Here is an 18681-nt window from a genome sequence, read left to right as displayed (position 1 = left end):
TTAAATTACATCAAAACGCGTTCTCAGTACGCACGAAACTATAGAAACTTTTACGCTCTCTGCATAAACATGGTTTTACAATGCAAATGCACTTACATCGTAGCAAAAGGCATTCTCAGTATCAACATTCTAAACATGCCCAACCACGCTTAATTTGCAGTTCTAACCATACTGCTCAAATCACAATCTTCATAGAGGTACATTGAATAGAGAATTACAAGTACTTTCAACAAAAACCAAAATGTTCACATAGAGCCAATACAATGTAGTCACTTTTCCTAAGATCGGCGGTCCGCACGACAAAAACATCGTCCATGGAAGCATGCCTGAAAAACGTAGAGTGATCACGTTAGGAGAGAAAATAGTAAACATTAGGTAAACAACAAATATTTAACCGATGCATAAGTATTTGCCATCGACCTACCTAGTGTTGAACATGACCGCTTGTGGAAGTGCCACGGGACTGCGGACATTTTTTGAGGTTATGCCCGAAAGCATGACACAGTCCACATGTCTGCTTGGGTTGACTCTCTATCAAATCTGCGTCCTCCCTCCGCCATCCCAGTTCTCGATCCTTATTCCTTACTCCATCCATCTCATTCCTTATTCTTGACTTCACTGGTCAACCTTTGGCCCGCAACAATGCTGGATTAGGCAACCACTTTGGCCCTATGGGATCCCTCCACAATGACTGCGACTTAGGAACCACAAATGCATGCTCATAAGTGTTGATGGCATTGTTCAAACCATAACATGGGTGAATATATGTGGTCGAATCAATATGTAAATAGTCACATACTCTAATTGCATGTGAACACGGGATCCCTATGTTTTGCCATTTCCCACAACTGCATGTTCTTTCCTGTAACCGAACTTCATAACTGTGGTTTCCCCCTCCTGCGCTACACGTGTTGAGTTGGGTAACTACTTGAAATATCAGCTCTTCATTGCTAAATGGCTTGAGATAGTGTTTCTCAGATTTACGCTTATTTCCATCCCACGTGGAGAAGGCATATTCACTCAATTTCTTACCCTCTGAGAACTCAAAATGGTATTCTTTGCGACGGTCATGGAAATATTGAACAAGTTTGTTCCAAGTGAACTCAACCAACGTGGCAATAGGAAGGCCCCGTGCACCTTTCAGTACACCATTGAAGTACTCTGATATATTGGTTGTCATTGCCCCAAAACGTCTCCCACCATCATGTGACTGGGTCCACATATCCATAGACTCGCCCATTAGGTATGTGTATGGAAGATAATCTTGATTCTTTTCCTTGCCATCCTTCCCCGTCACCTTCTTCTTATTTCTAATGGCCTCAATTTCCACCTGCTTAATGGTCTCCATTATGGTATAAAATTTCACTACCTGACTAGCATATCCCACTTTCAACGCCGCTGACTTTAGAGTCGAGTTCTGAAAATGTGTGTTGAAGTTGCTAGCAACATGTCGAAAGCAATATTTATGAAATACCAGTGGTCTTCCATTATCCCTTCTAGGCTAGTTTGCAATGGCCTTTTTGATACCGAGATGTCGGTCAGAAATTATGCAAATGTCTTCGTTAGGTATCACATGGCCAATCGCATCTCTAAGGCATTGTAAAAACCACCTCCAACTGGACCCTAACTCAGAATCCACAATAGCAAAGGCAAGAGGGAATACCTTGTTGTTAGCGTCGGTTGCCATTACAACCAACAACTTTCCCTGATATTTACCATACAGATGGGTCCCATCAATACTGATAACCGGCTTGCAATATTTGAATCCATCAATGCTTGGACCGAAAGACCAAAACACATAATTCAAAAATACTGTGTCATCTTCACCGGTGGATGTGGTACGATAGAACACCTAGGTAGTCGGATCCTGATCAATATATGCATTAGAACCTTTTGCAACCTTTGGTAAGACTCTTCCCAATTCCCAAACATCTTCCCAATCGCCTTTTGTTTCACATCCCATACCTTGTAGTAAGAAGGCTTATGTCCCTCATATTTCGACTCTATCATAGATCTAAGATGCTTAATTGGGGTAGTGTGATCCTCACATAACTTCTTAAGGATGGCATCTGCAATAAAATTACAACTTATCATTCTACCATCATTTCGCACCCCAATTCGTATACACGTGTGAGGACCCTTGTACACGGTGACCATCCATAGTCTGTGGAACTTGGGCTTCATGATTGCGCAGACATACCACTTGCATGACTTATCTACGCATTTCGCACAAAGTTTTGTCGTAGTCGACCTACTGATCATAAAATGTTTGTTTTCCTTGAGGGCACACTTTGTTAATATGCACTGCACCTCCACTTTATTGGCAAAAGTCAAGCCTTTGCACAAATTCATCCCCTTTCTCCAAGTAGACACAAATGATGTCTCAATATGTGAAAGATCAACCATATTTTCCCTAGTATTTTCAGAAAATGACAAGGCAAGTGGTGAGTAGGCAGGGATTGTGTCTGTAATGTTTTGGACACTAAGAACATTGTCTGCATCAGGTTCACTACCGTCCAATGTCTCATCGTCATCAATGTCCCTAAAGTCCCCTTGTTCAATCCTGTCTTCAATCTCATCTCTATCGCCAAAATCTTCACCGTCAATGGCAATACTCTCATCAACATAGTCGTCGTCATCATCATCATCCTCATCCTCATTCTCATCGTCATAATCATCATCATCCTCATCCTCATCCTCCTCATCATCATCATCATCATCGGCATGAACATCATCATGCTCTACATGCGTAAAATACTCATATTGAGCATCCGGAACTGTAACTTGTAAACTTGTTTGTGTTTGTTGGATTTCCTCGATACCAACTTCTGCACGTGGCTCCAACTGTATGTACAACTCAATGTTAATTACTTCAGGTATTCTCTCCAACTTGTCAAACATGATCTTCACATGTTTGTCTGCTTCTATCGCCATATACTTGTAATTAATCCGGTGCTTCAGGATTTCACTTGGCATACGATAAGTAATTTGTATGCTGTGCACAGTAGGATTCTCACACAAATCTTCCATAACCATCATCTTCAATTCGTCAAGGGTCTTCAACCTACGATCAATTTGGGTATAATAGGTCTTTATACCCGGCCCTTTAAATGGCAATCCCTTGTTCGCATTGGCATTCTTCAACGGACCACCGTGGTATATGATTATATCAATTTCAGGTATTGTGAACCTGTTAAAGTCAAGTTACTATGTTAGTTAACAAACATTTTCAAGTTCCCTGATCTAAAAGAAACTTGAAGCAGGTCTTTAACTTTCTAATAAAAAGAAGCAGCCGAGAAATTTTTTTAATTTGCTTTTCATGATACAAACTGAACATTTTTTCCTAAAATTTTGGCTGTAGTATGACTATATTTAACAATTGGACATATACAAATCCATCTGTCCTTCCTATATACAAGAGGCTAATTACAGTAGGATGGTATGAGAGGCAAACACATGTAAAGTAAAAGATAATTGCAAACGCAATTTTTTGTAACACATACAAAATTGCAAAAGATAATGGGGGAATAAATAATTGCAAAAGATATATCATATAATTTTGTAACACAAATACAGCCAAATTTTTTTTGTAACACATACAACCCCCCCCCCCCCCCAAACAAAAAAGAATCGAGACCTTTTTAGTATTTCCAACATCTTTCATGCCTAAGACATTAGTATCAACTGAAATCCCAGTCAACCATTTTATTAGATTCCAAGACTACCTTTAATAACCACATCAGAATGGACCTTTTAGCCTAATGAACACACGACACACACTCATTACAAATTAAATCTGCTTCATGATTGTGACTGTTCTCAACAAAAGCCCCTTCGAAAAAGAATAAGAGAACCTTTGCTATTCTGTACAGAGCACTTTGGTAATGATTCCGTGAAAAGTCGTTACAAGATTAAAGTCCATAATATTTTTTTCACACATACACATCTATATTAACCTATACTAGAAGTAGATAGCGTATTTTCTAACATTTTATCAAAAAGAAGTAGAGAGCTTATTATTGAACAAAATGGAAGATACTAGAACCTTGATTACCTTAAATTTCTAACCTTGCTATTGGACAAATATTTACTTCTTACATGCTTGAAAGCAAGTTAAAGTTGATCTTAAGAGGAATTTCCAATACGCTAAGGTTGGCAGCATGTTTAACCCATTAATCAAATACAAAGAACCATCTAGTAGAAAACTACAACTAATACCCATGGACCGAAAGACACTAAGAACCATTGGAAAGTTTTCTCAATTTAATCAAACACTTTACTCAAACATTAGTTAATTCTAATCCATAAACTCATATTTTTACGAACATTTTTAAAGCACAAAAAAAAAAAAAAAAAAAAAAAAAAAAAAAAAAAAAAAAAAAAAAAAAAAAAACAAAAAAAAAAAAAAAAAAAAAAAACAAAAAACAAAAAACAAAAAACAAAAAACCCTTGAAATTTACATATATATCTAATCATCTGCGAATTTTGCAAGCATGGAAATCCAATGAAAGTTATTAATTTAATAGTGCAACATTGAAAAAAGTTACACCAGGTGTAATATGAGCTTATATCTTACATATGTTGGTAAGTCAAAAGCCCAAAATCCTTAGAATAAATAAATTTTGTTACTGCTCAGAATAAATCAGATAACAAAACTCAAAACAAATAAATTAATGCAGCGTTTGGCAGCACAAAATGGGAACATGAATTGTGATAAGAAGTCAATAAAAAGATTTAAAGACACTAAGAACCATTGGAAAGTTCTCTTAGTGGCAAAACCCATAGACAACTAATACCCAACTACAATAACAATCAAATCAAAAAACCCTTACATGAAATATGAAATTGTTGAGAGGGAAGAGCAGTCAAAGAGGCAATGTGATGAGTGAGAGGTATGAGAGTTAGTGAGGCTGAGTGTATGGGTGAGAGTTGAGGATGCTCTGTTTTTGGGTGAGAGGTTAGTGAGGCTAAGTGTGGACTAAATAAATTTCTATAGAACGCGTGTTTAATACTTAGTCCTAGAGGAACTCGAGTCTATAAGACTTGAGTTCTGTTCAAAATTTAATTAAAAAGCAGGCGTTTGTTTAATTAAATCTTGAGTCTTAAAGACTCGATTTTTACATAGTTTTTGCCACCTCAGCAGTTCACAACAACTGCAAAGCGACTTTATAACACTCGCTTTTTAACTTGAATCTCGAGTTTTTAAAACTCGAGATATCACTTTTCTTAAATCTTTCAAATGGTTCCTAACTTACTATTTTCAATCACTATTCACATCTATTCTGCACATTCTCTCCCTTATTTAGGGAATTTATCAAGTTTGTGAGTCTTTTGAATCTTGCCATTTCAAGTACTTAAGTAGAAGTTACAATTTAGTGGCCCACGAGCTCGCACAGCATGCTAGAAAAACTGGAAATTGCCAAATTTGGGAGGGCGTTGCCCCTCCCTTTGTTCTGTCTTTTCTGCAATCTGATATGCAATCTGATCTGTGTAGTTAATGTTACTCTGTCCTGTTTTGCAGGCTCTTTATATGTTTTTCCTGGTTGGTTTAATGAATATATTTCCACTTCAAAAAAAAAAAAAAAAAAAGACTTTACAAGTACTATTATTGCACCGATACACACGTAGCACTACTACACACTCCACTCACCAAATTCACATTCACACCTACTGACACTAGAGCTCTTCTTTGTTGACTTTGCTTCACTTCTCTCTAATTTACTTCACCTAACACTTGACTTTATTTTCTTCACTTCACGTGCTCCACTTCACGTCACACACTACTTCAAACGTCTCACTTGATGTTTTTATGACACACACTCACTTCACAAGTCTCTCACACCTGCTACATTACCTTTCTTCACTTCAACCATCACTACATCTATTTATGCTATTTATACTAGCTTCTAACTTCTTTCTTTTATTGACAATAAAATAATGGCTTTCTCAAACCTTCTAGACAATTTGAAAATGTGTGAGTTCTAGAGAATTCCAGAGAGAGAGAAATTGAGATAAACTCTAGATATTTCTAAGAGAGAGAGAGAGAGAGAGAGAGAGAGAGAGGAGGGCAGTGCTTGATGTTTAACATATATATATATAAATATATATATTGGGTCATACTAACGAGTGCTCTTAAGGCACTGATTAAGAATCCAGTTAAAGAAAGTTTTTATAGGAAAAGAAAAAAAAAGTAATTAATATTTTGACAGTTTTTTTCATTTCTCATAAAAGTGATGTCAAAACTTTTTTTAACTGAATTCTTAATGAGTACCCTTAGAGCACTCGTTAGTATTTCCCATATATATATATATATATAAGGGTTGTTGTTAACGAGAAACTCTAGATATTGAGAGAGAGAGAGAGAGAGAGAGAGAGAGAGAGAGAGAGAGAGAGGGGCAGTGTTTGATGTTTAACACATATTTATATATGGGAAATGCTAACGAGTGCCCTAATTAAAGAAATTTTTTATGAGAAAAAAAACAATTAATGTTTTAACAGTTTTTTTCATTTCCCATAAAAGTGATGTCAAACTTTTCCTAAAATTAATTCTTAACCACTGCCCTTAGGACACTCGTTAGCATAACCCTTTATATATATAGAGGATTTTATTAATCTGTGCTTAAGGTTACACAATAGTAAATTAATATGTGCCTTTAGGGCACTCATTAACCTGATCCATATATATATAAAAGGGTTATGTTAACGGGCACAGTAAGATACTTGTTAACAACAATCTTTTACAGCTTTTTACTGCATTTATTATACTTTTCCAGCTTTTTGATAATTGTTTAACAATTTTTATCTTTTTTTATTTTTATTTTTTTACATTTCCCTATATAAAAAAGTTGTTGCTTGGTGTAAATTCTCATCATTTTTTCTATCCGGGCATACTCAAGGATATCTCTTTTTTTTTTTTTTTTTTTTTTTTTAAGCATCTGTCAAGTATGTTGCCTATTGAATTTGCATAAACTAATAAAAAATTAAATAAACAATAATTTCAATTTCAATTTTAGATAAAGCTAATAATGAACTCAACAAGAACTCAATCAGGAAGAGCAGCAGACCTAGATGCCAAAAATGGGTTTGCGAAAATTTTCACAAACTACGTTACAATTTACTATTGTTTCAAAAATATGTAAGGATTTATCATTTTTTTGATAGTTGAGTTTGCCAAAATCGAGTTTTTCATGATACTCGAGTACTATTAAAAAATTTTAAAAATTTTTTAGAGTATATTTTTTCAAAAAACTCGAGTTTTTAGAACTTGAATTTCATAACTAACTCAAGTTAAAAAAAAAAAAAGTAATAAATTTTTACATATTTTTAACCTTACATATTTTTAAAACAGTAATAAATTACTAAATTTTTTACATATTTGACATTTGGCACACCAAACATCAAAAATAGACCCTCATGAGGTATGCCAAATGCCAAAAAATTTGGCACACCGCTATAGTACCGTCTCAAATATGAGACGGTATGGACATCAATGCTATAATTTTTTTTTTCTTATTTTATTCACTTTTCTCTCTCCTCCCAACACATCTTTATCCGTCTGCAACACAGCTCTCTCTCTCTCTCTCTCTCCTCTCTGGTCTCCATCTCTCCGTTGCTCCCTATTTCTTTCTTAGTTTCATTTTTTTTATCTCTCCATCTCTCCGTCTCTGCGCCTCTTTCTCTCTCTTTTTTTTTTTTTTTTTCCTGAGAAGGCGATTCTGACCTGAAGCAGAGCTCGCCGATTGAAGCTCGCCAATCTGAACTTCTGCTCGTCGATTTGAAGCTCTGCTCGCCCAAGGGTAGTCGCCGTTCTTTGCTCGTCGTCCTCCACAGCTCTCACCGCCGATCTCGTCGCTGATGGTTGGTTGAGTTTGGTCATTGATTGATCTGTTGGGTTGGGGTTTTGTTGAAGATTTTGAGTTTTTTTTTTTTTTTTTGGTTGAGGCTTTTGGATTTGAAATTTGTTGGAGGATCTGGTGATTGTAGTTGTAGTTTGTGGCGGTGGTTGTTGTTGTGGCGGTGGTTGTAACGGTGACTGTTGGAACCGGTGGCGACTGGGCTGTACATTTGTATATTTGCTGGGTTTTGGGTAAATATATTATTTTAATGTATAGAATTGAAGTATAAAACATCTGATAAATAGTATGTTGTAAAATGATGTGTTAAAATGATAAAGTAGGTTTTTGGTGCGTCAAAATAGTATTTTTTTTGAGAGAGCTGATGGGAATGCTCTAAGGACTACAAAAATTTTATCTCCAAGTGGGGCTATGAATTGGTTGAATAGTACGTGCGAATTTTCAAGGTTGGATGTAAATTAGCCACGCTGGTTTGTCCACCTTGTTGTGGTCCTTGCGGACTGTGGAGTCAATATTAAGGCTGTCCCTTTGCCAGGCGCCTGAGACGTGTGGAGCCCATGAGAGAGAGGTCTCCTGCGCCTAGTGAATGAGAGATTTTCCCCCAATTCCCTCATCAATAAGCAAATTCCCTCATCAATAAGCAAATAGAAACGTCAAGTCCAGGTTAAAGTTATTGTGGCCAGTATGCATTGCGACCAAATGTATTTATTTTTAAAAAAATCAAATAACAAATTTCACAATAAAATGTTAAAGTTATTAAAGTCATTGTGGCCAGTATGCGTTGCGATCACATGTATTTATTTTTAAAAAAATCATATAACAAATTTCACAATAAAATGTTAAAGTTATTATAAGTTTAAAAATTGACATGGCAATGAATATCATTGATGGATTTCAATTTACTTATAAATAAATATTTAAAATATATTTTTATGATTGGTGACACATCAATTTTTAAATTTAATACAATAAAACTTATAGCATATATGTAGTGCTTCTCAATTTTCATAACATGTGAAGGTTGTATGTTTTGGTCAATGTAATAATATTTTTTATTAAAATCACGAATCATATCATGATTGTAATACATAAATTATTATCACCTCAACCATTATAAATTAAAATATAGACTAAATCTTATCAAAATATATATATATATATATATATATTTATATATATATAGACTAAATTGAAAGCTTGAAGTAATTTTGATTTTATTCCTTAAAATTTCAAATTTTGAATATGTTCACTAACTCTAAGTTTCAAAATTCAAATTCACTGTTCTTCCTCTAGATGACACAACATTCCACGTTTAACTTTTCTTCTTTTACAAACTATCCTTTTAATATAAAAAATTTATGTATATATATACTATACAAATAAACTATTAAAAACTATGAGATTACCATATGTACACTAAATGTCAATTTCGTGCAATTTAGATTAAAGTGACTTAAAGGTAACAGTGGATTCATGAGCTTAATCTAGGGGAAGGACTAAAAGATAACATTGAAAGAAAGTTTATTTAAAAAATATTTGGGAAATTTAATCAACAAAAATGAGTATATAGTTAAATAAAAAATTAATGATCATACAATAGATAAATACAAATAAGAAATGTAATTGAGATGGGAATTAAATAAAATTCTTAAAAAAAGGATTTGAAAGAAAATTTGAAAAATCCATAATATAATCTAGTTATACTCATATAAGTTATAACTCAAACAACTACATGCGCATACAATTAAAAGATATAAACAAAAATAATTAATATGTAATCATTATTCATATTTCCATAAAAAACTTAAATCACTAACATATATAAGAAATTTAAACATTTCAATTGAATATTTAAAAGTGAATTGAGAATATAAATAAGGATTATATGTCGTGCTATCTTTCATAGGATTAAGTTTTTTTTTTTTTTTGGGGGGGGGGGGTATGTGGATGGGGCTTACATATGAGTCTCACAAATTAAAAACATATACACTCAATTCACCAGATACTTTCCAGTTTTCAGTGAATGGGTCATAGGAATAATTTTAGGGTGTGTTTGGATACCGCTTATTTTACTAAAAGTTGAAAACTGAAAATACTGTAGCAAAATAATTTTTAAATATATTAATAGTGTTGTGGGACCTATTTTTAATGAATGTTTTGTTGAAAAAAAAATTTTGTAAGTCTTGTAAACAGTACATGAAACCCACTAGAATCTCTCAAAAGTTGCTAAAACGTGCTTCTTAAAAAAAAAAAAAAAAATGCTGGATTATTAATGGTGGGCCTACATAATGGGGTGAGTCTGTGAGTAGTCATAGTCCTCTAATAGCGGTATTGAAAACAGAAAGTAGAGAAAGAAAGAGAGGGAAAATGAAGGAAACCAGGGAGAAATAAGACATCAGAGAGATTTGAGAGCGATTTTTGAGAGAAATTAACTAAGTTGGATTAATGAGTAATTACACGATTACAGTATATATCCACATGAATTAAGTCTTAAACTCGGCCAAAATTGGCAAATGCCCCTTTCATAGAAACTTTCCAGAATTTTGCCCATTTTCTCAAACTAATTAGGGGAATGCCCTTATTTTGAAACTCGAATTTTCTAAAAATCGAGTTCCAAATGTAAAACTCAATTTTTATAAAATTCAAGCTATAGTGAACGTGGGCTTAGAGAAATTAAAAAAAAAAAAAAAAAAACTCGAGTTCCATGAACTCGAGTACTTCACATGGAACTCGAGTAGTCTTAGAATTTTTTTTTAATTTTTCAGTTTGCTATAACTCGATTGTCCAAAAATCGAGTTTGAAATTGAAACTCGATTTTTAGAAAATCGAGTTTCAAAACAGGAACATTCCCTTAATTAATTTGAAAAATGAAGCAAAATTTTGAAAAGTTTGTGTGAAATGGGCATTTGCCAATTTTCTTCGCCCAAACTCAATGCAGTTATTATTTGAACACGTTGGAGGATCCGTCACAAAACTCTAACCAAACCCGCCAATCACTTTAACCAATAACTGGTGAACACATGGTTCACTAATTCTAAATATCTTCACTCAACTAAACGACACTGTATGAGGGGATAGGATCCCCTCTAGTTCAAATTTCTCCTGTTTCCTCCAGTTTTTATCCGGATGCAAGACAAGTGTCAAAAAAAAATATCCAAAGGCACAAAACAAAGCACCTAAGGGTCAAAAGATAACAACTTTAAATACAATTTTCATAGCATTATTTTTCCTTCTTTCTCTCTCTTCTTTCCCCCCGTCTCTTTCAGCTGAGTTTACCAAGCTACTGTAAAAACAAAGAAGAAGAAGAAGCCACAGCCGTCACACCATCAGTTCGAGCCTCCCTTCAGATCTACTAGTTTTTCTCCATCCTTTCGCGAAATCGACGTTGCAAATCTCTTCTTTGGCCTCCGATTTGCAAAACCCAAGAGTTTGATCTCCATTTTCGGAGACACGCGCGGTGGCCGTCGACCCACGCGCCGTCACAGATTTCCCGTCACAGTTTGATCATTATTTTTACACATGTCACTCATCTATTTTAAAATGGGAAGAAACTGGAGGTTTTGAAACTGGAGGTGATTCTTAAGCCTCAGACTCAGCCTCATCACATATTCACATTATTTCTGATATGGCACCGGTTGATTTACCACTTAATAGAGCGACATCGTTTTGTATTCCTTGCTGTTGCTTTGTTTTAATAGAAACGATGCCCTTTGGTTGCTGTTGTTTTGTTTCGACAGAAATGCTGCCGTTTGGGATTGTACCGTTAATAATAGACTCAACCCTCTTTATTAAAATTTTTTGAAAATATTATCATTACAAACATCTTTTTTATTTTTTTTTTGGAGAATCATCATTATAAACATTTACGTGTTGGTACCAAGTTGTTGGTCCATTCAAAAGAAACCTCGGGTTCTTAGAAGAAAATATTATATATAAATTAATTCAAGAGAATTCTAAGTTCTACAAGTACAGATTTTGTCCAATTCTTCACTTCCCCAATCAAACAATGAGAATCACAAGTGGGATAATAGTCACCAACCAGAATCACCGATGGGGTTGGTATAGTAGTTTCCAAGTCTCATATAATCTATGAGGTCTTCAAGGACCTCCACTCAAATTTCTTAGCCTATACCTTAAAGTAACTTTATGGAATTCCCTTTTTAGTTACTTATGTTCTATTCGGAATGGAGGAAGGGGAAGGTCCATCCAAACATTGGGTTAGTGTTTTTAAGAATAGGGGCTATATACTTGCATTAGGGATTCATTAGGTAAAATTGTTTGTGCATTTAGAAAAAAGGCATAAGTGGGTATCAATAATACCTTACAATAGTTCACACGGCCAAAACAGGGATTACAAACAAGTTAAATTATGGTGATAAAGAACATATATATCTCGATGTTTTCCTCAAAAAAAAAAAAAAAAAAAAATCAATGTTAAAGTTTTAATAGAAAAATAGAAATATTATGTGAAAGAGTCGATTGTGCAACATTTAAATGCGCTATATGTACATAAATAAAATATAAATCATTTACTACAAAACAAGAATTATTTATTTTTCTCATAAAAAAAATGATTTATTTTTATCATAAATGACAAAAAAAGAGTCATTATTTATATTAGAAAAAAGTTTGGCTTAGAATAGGTTTAGAACCTTGAGTTCCAACTACTAATAAGAAGATAACATTAGTCTTGTTATATGCAATGCACATGTAGTTCGTTGGGTTAAGTAAGTCACATGCATTGTACATGACAAAAACTAATGTAATTTTTTTATTGATGGTTGGAGTCTAATGGTTTGTTTGAATAAGAGGTGGCTCAACATAGAGTTCAGGGTGATCATACTATCATAGGACCACCCTGACTTTGAAAAAAAAATACAATTATTATGTATAAATTTTAAAAATTTGTGATTTTTTTTTATCTTTAAAAAAACTTTGTGACCACCCTAAATTTTTTTTAGGCCCAACATAATTAAATTTTAGACAAAATTTGGCAACAAGCATGCTTGTAAATTAAGGCTACAACTCTATTCGATATTTTTTTTCTATTGAATGTGAATTTTAACAAATCCACCATTTAATTACATTTTCTTATTAAATCCTTCATACTTGCAACATTTAAAGAAGATAAAAATATCAATAGTTATATCGTCATCAAATATTTAAATTTTGAGTTTTTATAGTCTAAAATTATACCCAAAAAAAAAAAAAAATTATGGATCGAATAGAAAACAACATCCGATTGGCATGAAATTTTAACGTGTTTTAAGAATATAGAGAACATGCAATTCATTGATTAGATTTTCAGAATATGTAACAATATTAATTCATTTAGTGAGAGTGACCATAACAAAGTTTGTAGTCACATTTTGTTCTTAAATTTTGGTCCACTTAACAATATATTAGGTCCTTACAAATAAAAAAAAAAAGCCCAAGAAAATTTTTATTTAACTAAACTTTTGAAGAGATGTAGCTTGCAACATTGATAATATGACTATCATGTAATGATTTCAAAATTAAAAAATAAAAAATTGTAGAAGGAAATTGTAAGATTTTATGTATTTGCATGTGTGTGTGTTATTATTATTATTTTATTTTATTTTTGGTTAATGTATGAAATTATTCTCTTTTTATTAGATTTTGTATAACTTAGTTTTTTAATAACCACCCTCAAAAAAATTTCTGGAGCCGCCATTAGTTTGGATTGAGAGGGAGGGAGAAAGAGTAGAGTAGAGTAAATTTGTTTCAAAATTAGCCTATTTTCAGCCAATCCCCCTCAACTCCCCCTCTTTCCCCCCTCCATTCAAACTGGCCCTAAGGCCCTAAATATGTTTTTTTTTTTTGAGGGGCCTCTAAATATGTTTGAAATCAAATTTTGTACTTATATATTTTATATTTTATAGAGAGAGAGAGAGAGAGAGAGCGAGTTAGTGAGTAGTAACCAATTAGATCTTCTAAAGCCATCTTTACAGTATAGCCATATATACAACTGCATTCACACGGAGCCTAAATCTGTAAGCATCACAAAGTTGACCATTTTTTATATGCAAAAATTTCCAAATGAAGGAGTCTTTGATTGACTCTTTGTTGCTATGCTTTCCGCCTTTCCCATTGTTTCTTAACCTCTTAAGTCCAGCCGAGCTCAGTACCAAAAGTTTAGTCTCCAGGTGAACCAATATATTGGTTGAATTTTTGAAGGATGAACAATTTTTTTTAATATTTTAATTATCAAATATGGAAAAAGATATTACTTATACTAGGTAATTTGGAGAACACCCAACCAATCAATGCATGGGTTCCGCAGCAGAGTTGTGTGAGTGTGACAAGATATAAAATTATAAAAAGAAATAGAAGAAAGGACATATCTGTAAGCATCACAAAATTGACCATTTGTTTATATGCAAAAATTTTCCAAATGAAGGTGTCTTTGTTGTTGCTATGCTTACCGCCTTTGCCATTGTTTCTTATTAGAGACGTCTAAATCCAGCCGAGCTTATAAGGACTACCAAAATTTTATCTCTAAGTGGGGCTATGAATTGGTTGAATAGTATACGTGAGAAATGTTCTTCATGAATTGGACAAAGAGTTGAGCTTGATGGTTTAGGACTCATACATATTTAAAATCATTTAAAATCCAAACGATATGAAAGAGTCCTCCAACTTGCATAACGTAATAGAGAAAATTGGTCTTATAGTAATTACAAAATTATGACTATTTTTTATTTGCAAAAGAAAAGATAAAAGAGGGATTAAACAAAATATCCCAAACTATGACTCTCCATTTGAAATCCCAAATTAGAATGGCTCCAAAATTGACCATTTGTTTATATGCAAAAATTTTCCAAATGAAGGCGTCTTTGTTGTTGCTATGCTTGCCACCTTTGCCATTGTTTCTTATTAGAGACGTCTAAATCCAGCCGAGCTTATAAGGACTACCAAAATTTTATCTCCAAGTGGGGCTATGAATTGGTTGAATAGTATACGTGAGAAATGTTCTTCATAAAGAATTGGACAAAGAGTTGAGCTTGATGATTTTGGACTCATACATATTTAAAATCATTTAAAATCCAAACAATATGAAAGAGTCCTCCAACTTGCATAACGTAACAGAGAAAATTGGTCTTATAGTAATTACAAAATTATGACTATTTTTTATTTGCAAAAGAAAAGATAAAAGAGGGATTAAATAAAAAGGTTTGTGAGTCCTATAAACAATGCACGTGACCCACTTAAAAACCACCACAGCCACATTAATGCCATCTTAAAAAAAAAAAAACAAAAACGCTGGATGCTGATAAGTTGAATCCAAACGGGTATTAAACGAAGAGTGAGGGTCCGTTCGAATACAGCTGAAAACTGAAAACTGAAACTGAAAACTGAAAAATACTGTAGCAAAATAATTTTTAAATGTGTGAATAATACCGTGGAACCCATTTTTAATGAAAAAGTTGTTGAAAAGTGAAATTTGTGGGTCCATAAACAGTATATGATGTGCATTGATTCGTTGAAAAAAAGTTAGAAAAGTTAAAATTTGCAGTTACTGATTATTGAACAGTACATAAACAGTAACCGCAAGTCGAAAAACGCAAACGCACTGGAAATCAGCGCAATCCAAACCAAACGCAGCTTGACTTTCATCGTTATCCCATCTTTCACTGTAAAATTAATCACTATTCTCATTTGCCATGACAATGATCAAGTTCCTAGGTGGAGGGTTCCTGAAACTTCTTCATGCATTTTTAATGCTTTTGGTGCACTTGAGTCTAGTCCTTGGATTCATTTCAGGGGCTAGAGTTGGAGATGCTAACAACATCAGGTGCCTAGAGGGGGAGAGACAAGCGCTCCTTGAGTTCAAAAAAGTCCTCGTTGACGATTATGGCAAGCTATCTTCATGGCGGAGTGAAGATGAACATAAGAATTGTTGCAACTGGGAAGGAGTTCACTGCGACAATCAAACAGGCCATGTACTTGAGCTTGAGGTTCATTATTTGCGAGGTATGATTAGTCCTTCAATACTTGAGTTGCCTTATTTGACTTCTCTTGATCTCAGGGGTCATGATTTTAATCAAAGCCATATCCCAGAATTCATTTGTTCTCTTAGTAACTTAACATTCCTCGATCTCTCTTTGGCCAATCTCAGTGGTTCATTTCCAGATCAACTTGGAAACCTTTCGCATTTGCAACAACTCCATCTTAATAGAAATGATTTGAAAGTTAATGAAAATCTCGAATGGCTCTCTCATCTATCTTCATTAGAATACCTTGACCTTAGCGACACAAATCTCAGAGCTGCCAATGATTGGCTGGAAGTTGTGAGTCATCTCCCAAATTTAAAAAGCTTGTTCTTGTCGACATGTGATCTTCCTCCTATGAGTTTTTCATCTCTTCCCAGTTTCAATTATTCAAAATCTTTTACTTCTCTTGAAAGTCTGTCTTTGAGTTCTAATCAACTAAACGGCAGCATTCTAAAATTCTTGGGGGGTATATGTTCTTTACGACAATTGTATTTGGGGAACACCACTCTCAAAGGACAACTGGTTGACCTTCTCAATAATTTGTCTGGATGTGCAAAGGACTCATTAGAGGGTTTGAGTTTACCATCTAATCAAATTTCAGGTTTGTGGCCCAATAATTTTGGAATATTATTTCCGTTGTTAAAAGAAATTAATCTTCGAAATAACAGCATAAGTGGGACTTTACCCAAAACCATTGGAAACCTATATAACCTCAACTATTTGGCTGTCACTTCAAATTGCTTGCGGGGCGTGATCTCTGAAGCCTTTTTCTCAAATCTTTCCAAATTAAAGTATTTAGACTTATCCAAGAATTCCCTCACTTTGGAATTCAGCTCCCAGTGGGTTCCCACTTTCCAATTGAATTTCATAATCTTAGACTCTATCAAGTTAGGGCCTAGATTTCCAAATTGGATCCAAACTCAAACGAAAATCATCATGCTTGATATCTCCGATGCTCAAATTTCAGATACCATTCCGGCAGAGTGGTTCACAGACCTGCCTCCTACATTAGCATATTTAAATCTTTCTTGCAACCAAATATATGGATGGTTACCAAATATGTTAACAAAGTTTGAGAATGAGGGTCTTGCAATTGATTTGAGTGCAAACCAGATAAGGGGTCGATTACCACTTTTTCCCACTAAAGTCATGATGTTGAATCTCTCTAAAAATCGGTTTTCAGGGACAATTTCGTCTCTTTGTAAAATCAGCAGTGGGTTCTTGAGTTACCTAGACTTATCTGAGAACCGATTATCTGGACAACTTCCTAATTGTTTTATGCATTGGCGTAAGCTGGTCATTTTGAATTTGGCTAGCAACAATTTTTCTGGGGAAGTTCCAAGCTCTTTCGCCTTGTTGACTCAGCTCGAAACATTGAGTCTGAGTAACAATAGTTTCTATGGAGATTTACCCTTGCCCATGAAAAATTGTAGTTCGTTGAGTTTTGTAGACTTGGGAAACAATAGATTCTTTGGACAAGTACCAGCTTGGATTGGGGAGAGCCTGCCACTGTTAAATATTCTTATCCTACATTCCAATAATCTCAATGGAAGTATACCATTGCATATGTGTTGGTTGAAAGATTTACATATCTTGGATCTCTCCCTAAATGATATATCTGGAACTATTCCACAATGCCTCAACAATTTCACTGCCATGACTCAGATTGGGAACTCTTCCAGTGATATCTTTCATAGATATTACTTTAAATTTGTTGATACTATGTATACTAATATGACTTTTGTTTATGAAAAAGAATTTGTTGATAATGCGAGGCTTATGTTGAAAAGAAGGGAGTATAAGTATGATAAAATTCTTGGATTATTAAAGATCATTGACCTTTCAAGCAACAAATTGATGGGAAAACTTCCAGATGAAATCTCAAGTCTTTTGCAATTGGTTGGACTAAATGTTTCGAGAAACAAATTAGTTGGAGAAATCCCTCAAACAATCGGTCAAATGAAGCAGTTACAATCACTTGATTTATCAAGGAATCAATTCTCAGGCAAAATCCCATCTAGCATGTCAGAGTTAAACTTTCTGAGCGACATCGACCTATCATACAACAACTTATCTGGGAAAATTCCTACAAGCACTCAACTCCAAAGCTTTAAAGCATCTGATTTCACTACAAGAAAAAAGACTTAATACAACAAAATAAGTTGTTGCAATAACAACTAATGTCATTGTAATAGGTGTTATTGCAACGATATACAAGTCGATGCAAGCTGTTGTAATAAACTCTGAGGCAATAGGTTTATGCAACACTAGATTTCGTTGCAATAAGTACCATATATTGCAATGATTTATTTGGAAAATCTCGTTGCAATAGGTGTTATTGCAATGACAAAAAAGTTGATGCAAGCCATTGTAATAAAATTTGAGGCAAAAGGTTGAAAAAATCTCATTGCAATAGGTTGATTTTTTTATCAAAAAAAATTTTAAAATAAATAAATCATTTTCTTGAATAATAATTTTTTCATTAACCTATTTTGCAATTCAAAAACCATATCGAGGAACTATACTAACAATATAGTTCGATGTGAAATAAAAGATTACCTATTACAACAACATATCTCAATGTATAAAAAGGGTTACCTATTACAACAACACATTTCGATGTAACATAATAATTATTGCTACAATCTCATATTGATGTAATAAATTTAAGTTACTATTACAACAAAAAACAACCTAGAGATGCAATAGTATATATATTACCTCCATTATTTTTTTTGTTGTAATAATACTTGTTGTATTATGTCTTTTTTCTTGTAGTGTTTTATTGGAAACCCGACACTTTGTGGGCCTCC

General features: G+C 33.8%; 2 protein-coding genes across 2 annotated transcripts; one reads left to right on the top strand and one right to left on the bottom strand.

Moving 5' to 3' along the window:
• Nucleotides 1-1501: 1501 nt before the first annotated feature.
• Nucleotides 1502-15491, bottom strand: LOC115961766. The gene is made up of 4 exons (XM_031080690.1): nt 15424-15491; nt 2746-3190; nt 1891-2691; nt 1502-1705 (listed from the first exon to the last, which is right to left on the bottom strand). The coding sequence occupies exons 1-4, from the start codon at nt 15489-15491 to the stop codon at nt 1502-1504; spliced, it is 1518 nt and encodes a 505-aa protein (XP_030936550.1).
• LOC115961765 (receptor-like protein EIX1) lies at nt 15469-18016 on the top strand. Its single transcript, XM_031080689.1, has one exon. The coding sequence runs from the start codon at nt 15539-15541 to the stop codon at nt 18014-18016; it is 2478 nt and encodes an 825-aa protein (XP_030936549.1). The 5' UTR covers nt 15469-15538.
• The last annotated feature ends 665 nt before the right edge of the window (nt 18017-18681 follow it).

This window comes from Quercus lobata, chromosome 9, assembly GCF_001633185.2.
Source record: "Quercus lobata isolate SW786 chromosome 9, ValleyOak3.0 Primary Assembly, whole genome shotgun sequence".
NCBI classification, from domain to species: Eukaryota; Viridiplantae; Streptophyta; class Magnoliopsida; order Fagales; family Fagaceae; genus Quercus; species Quercus lobata.
This window is presented reverse-complemented; position numbering and strand designations above follow the sequence as displayed.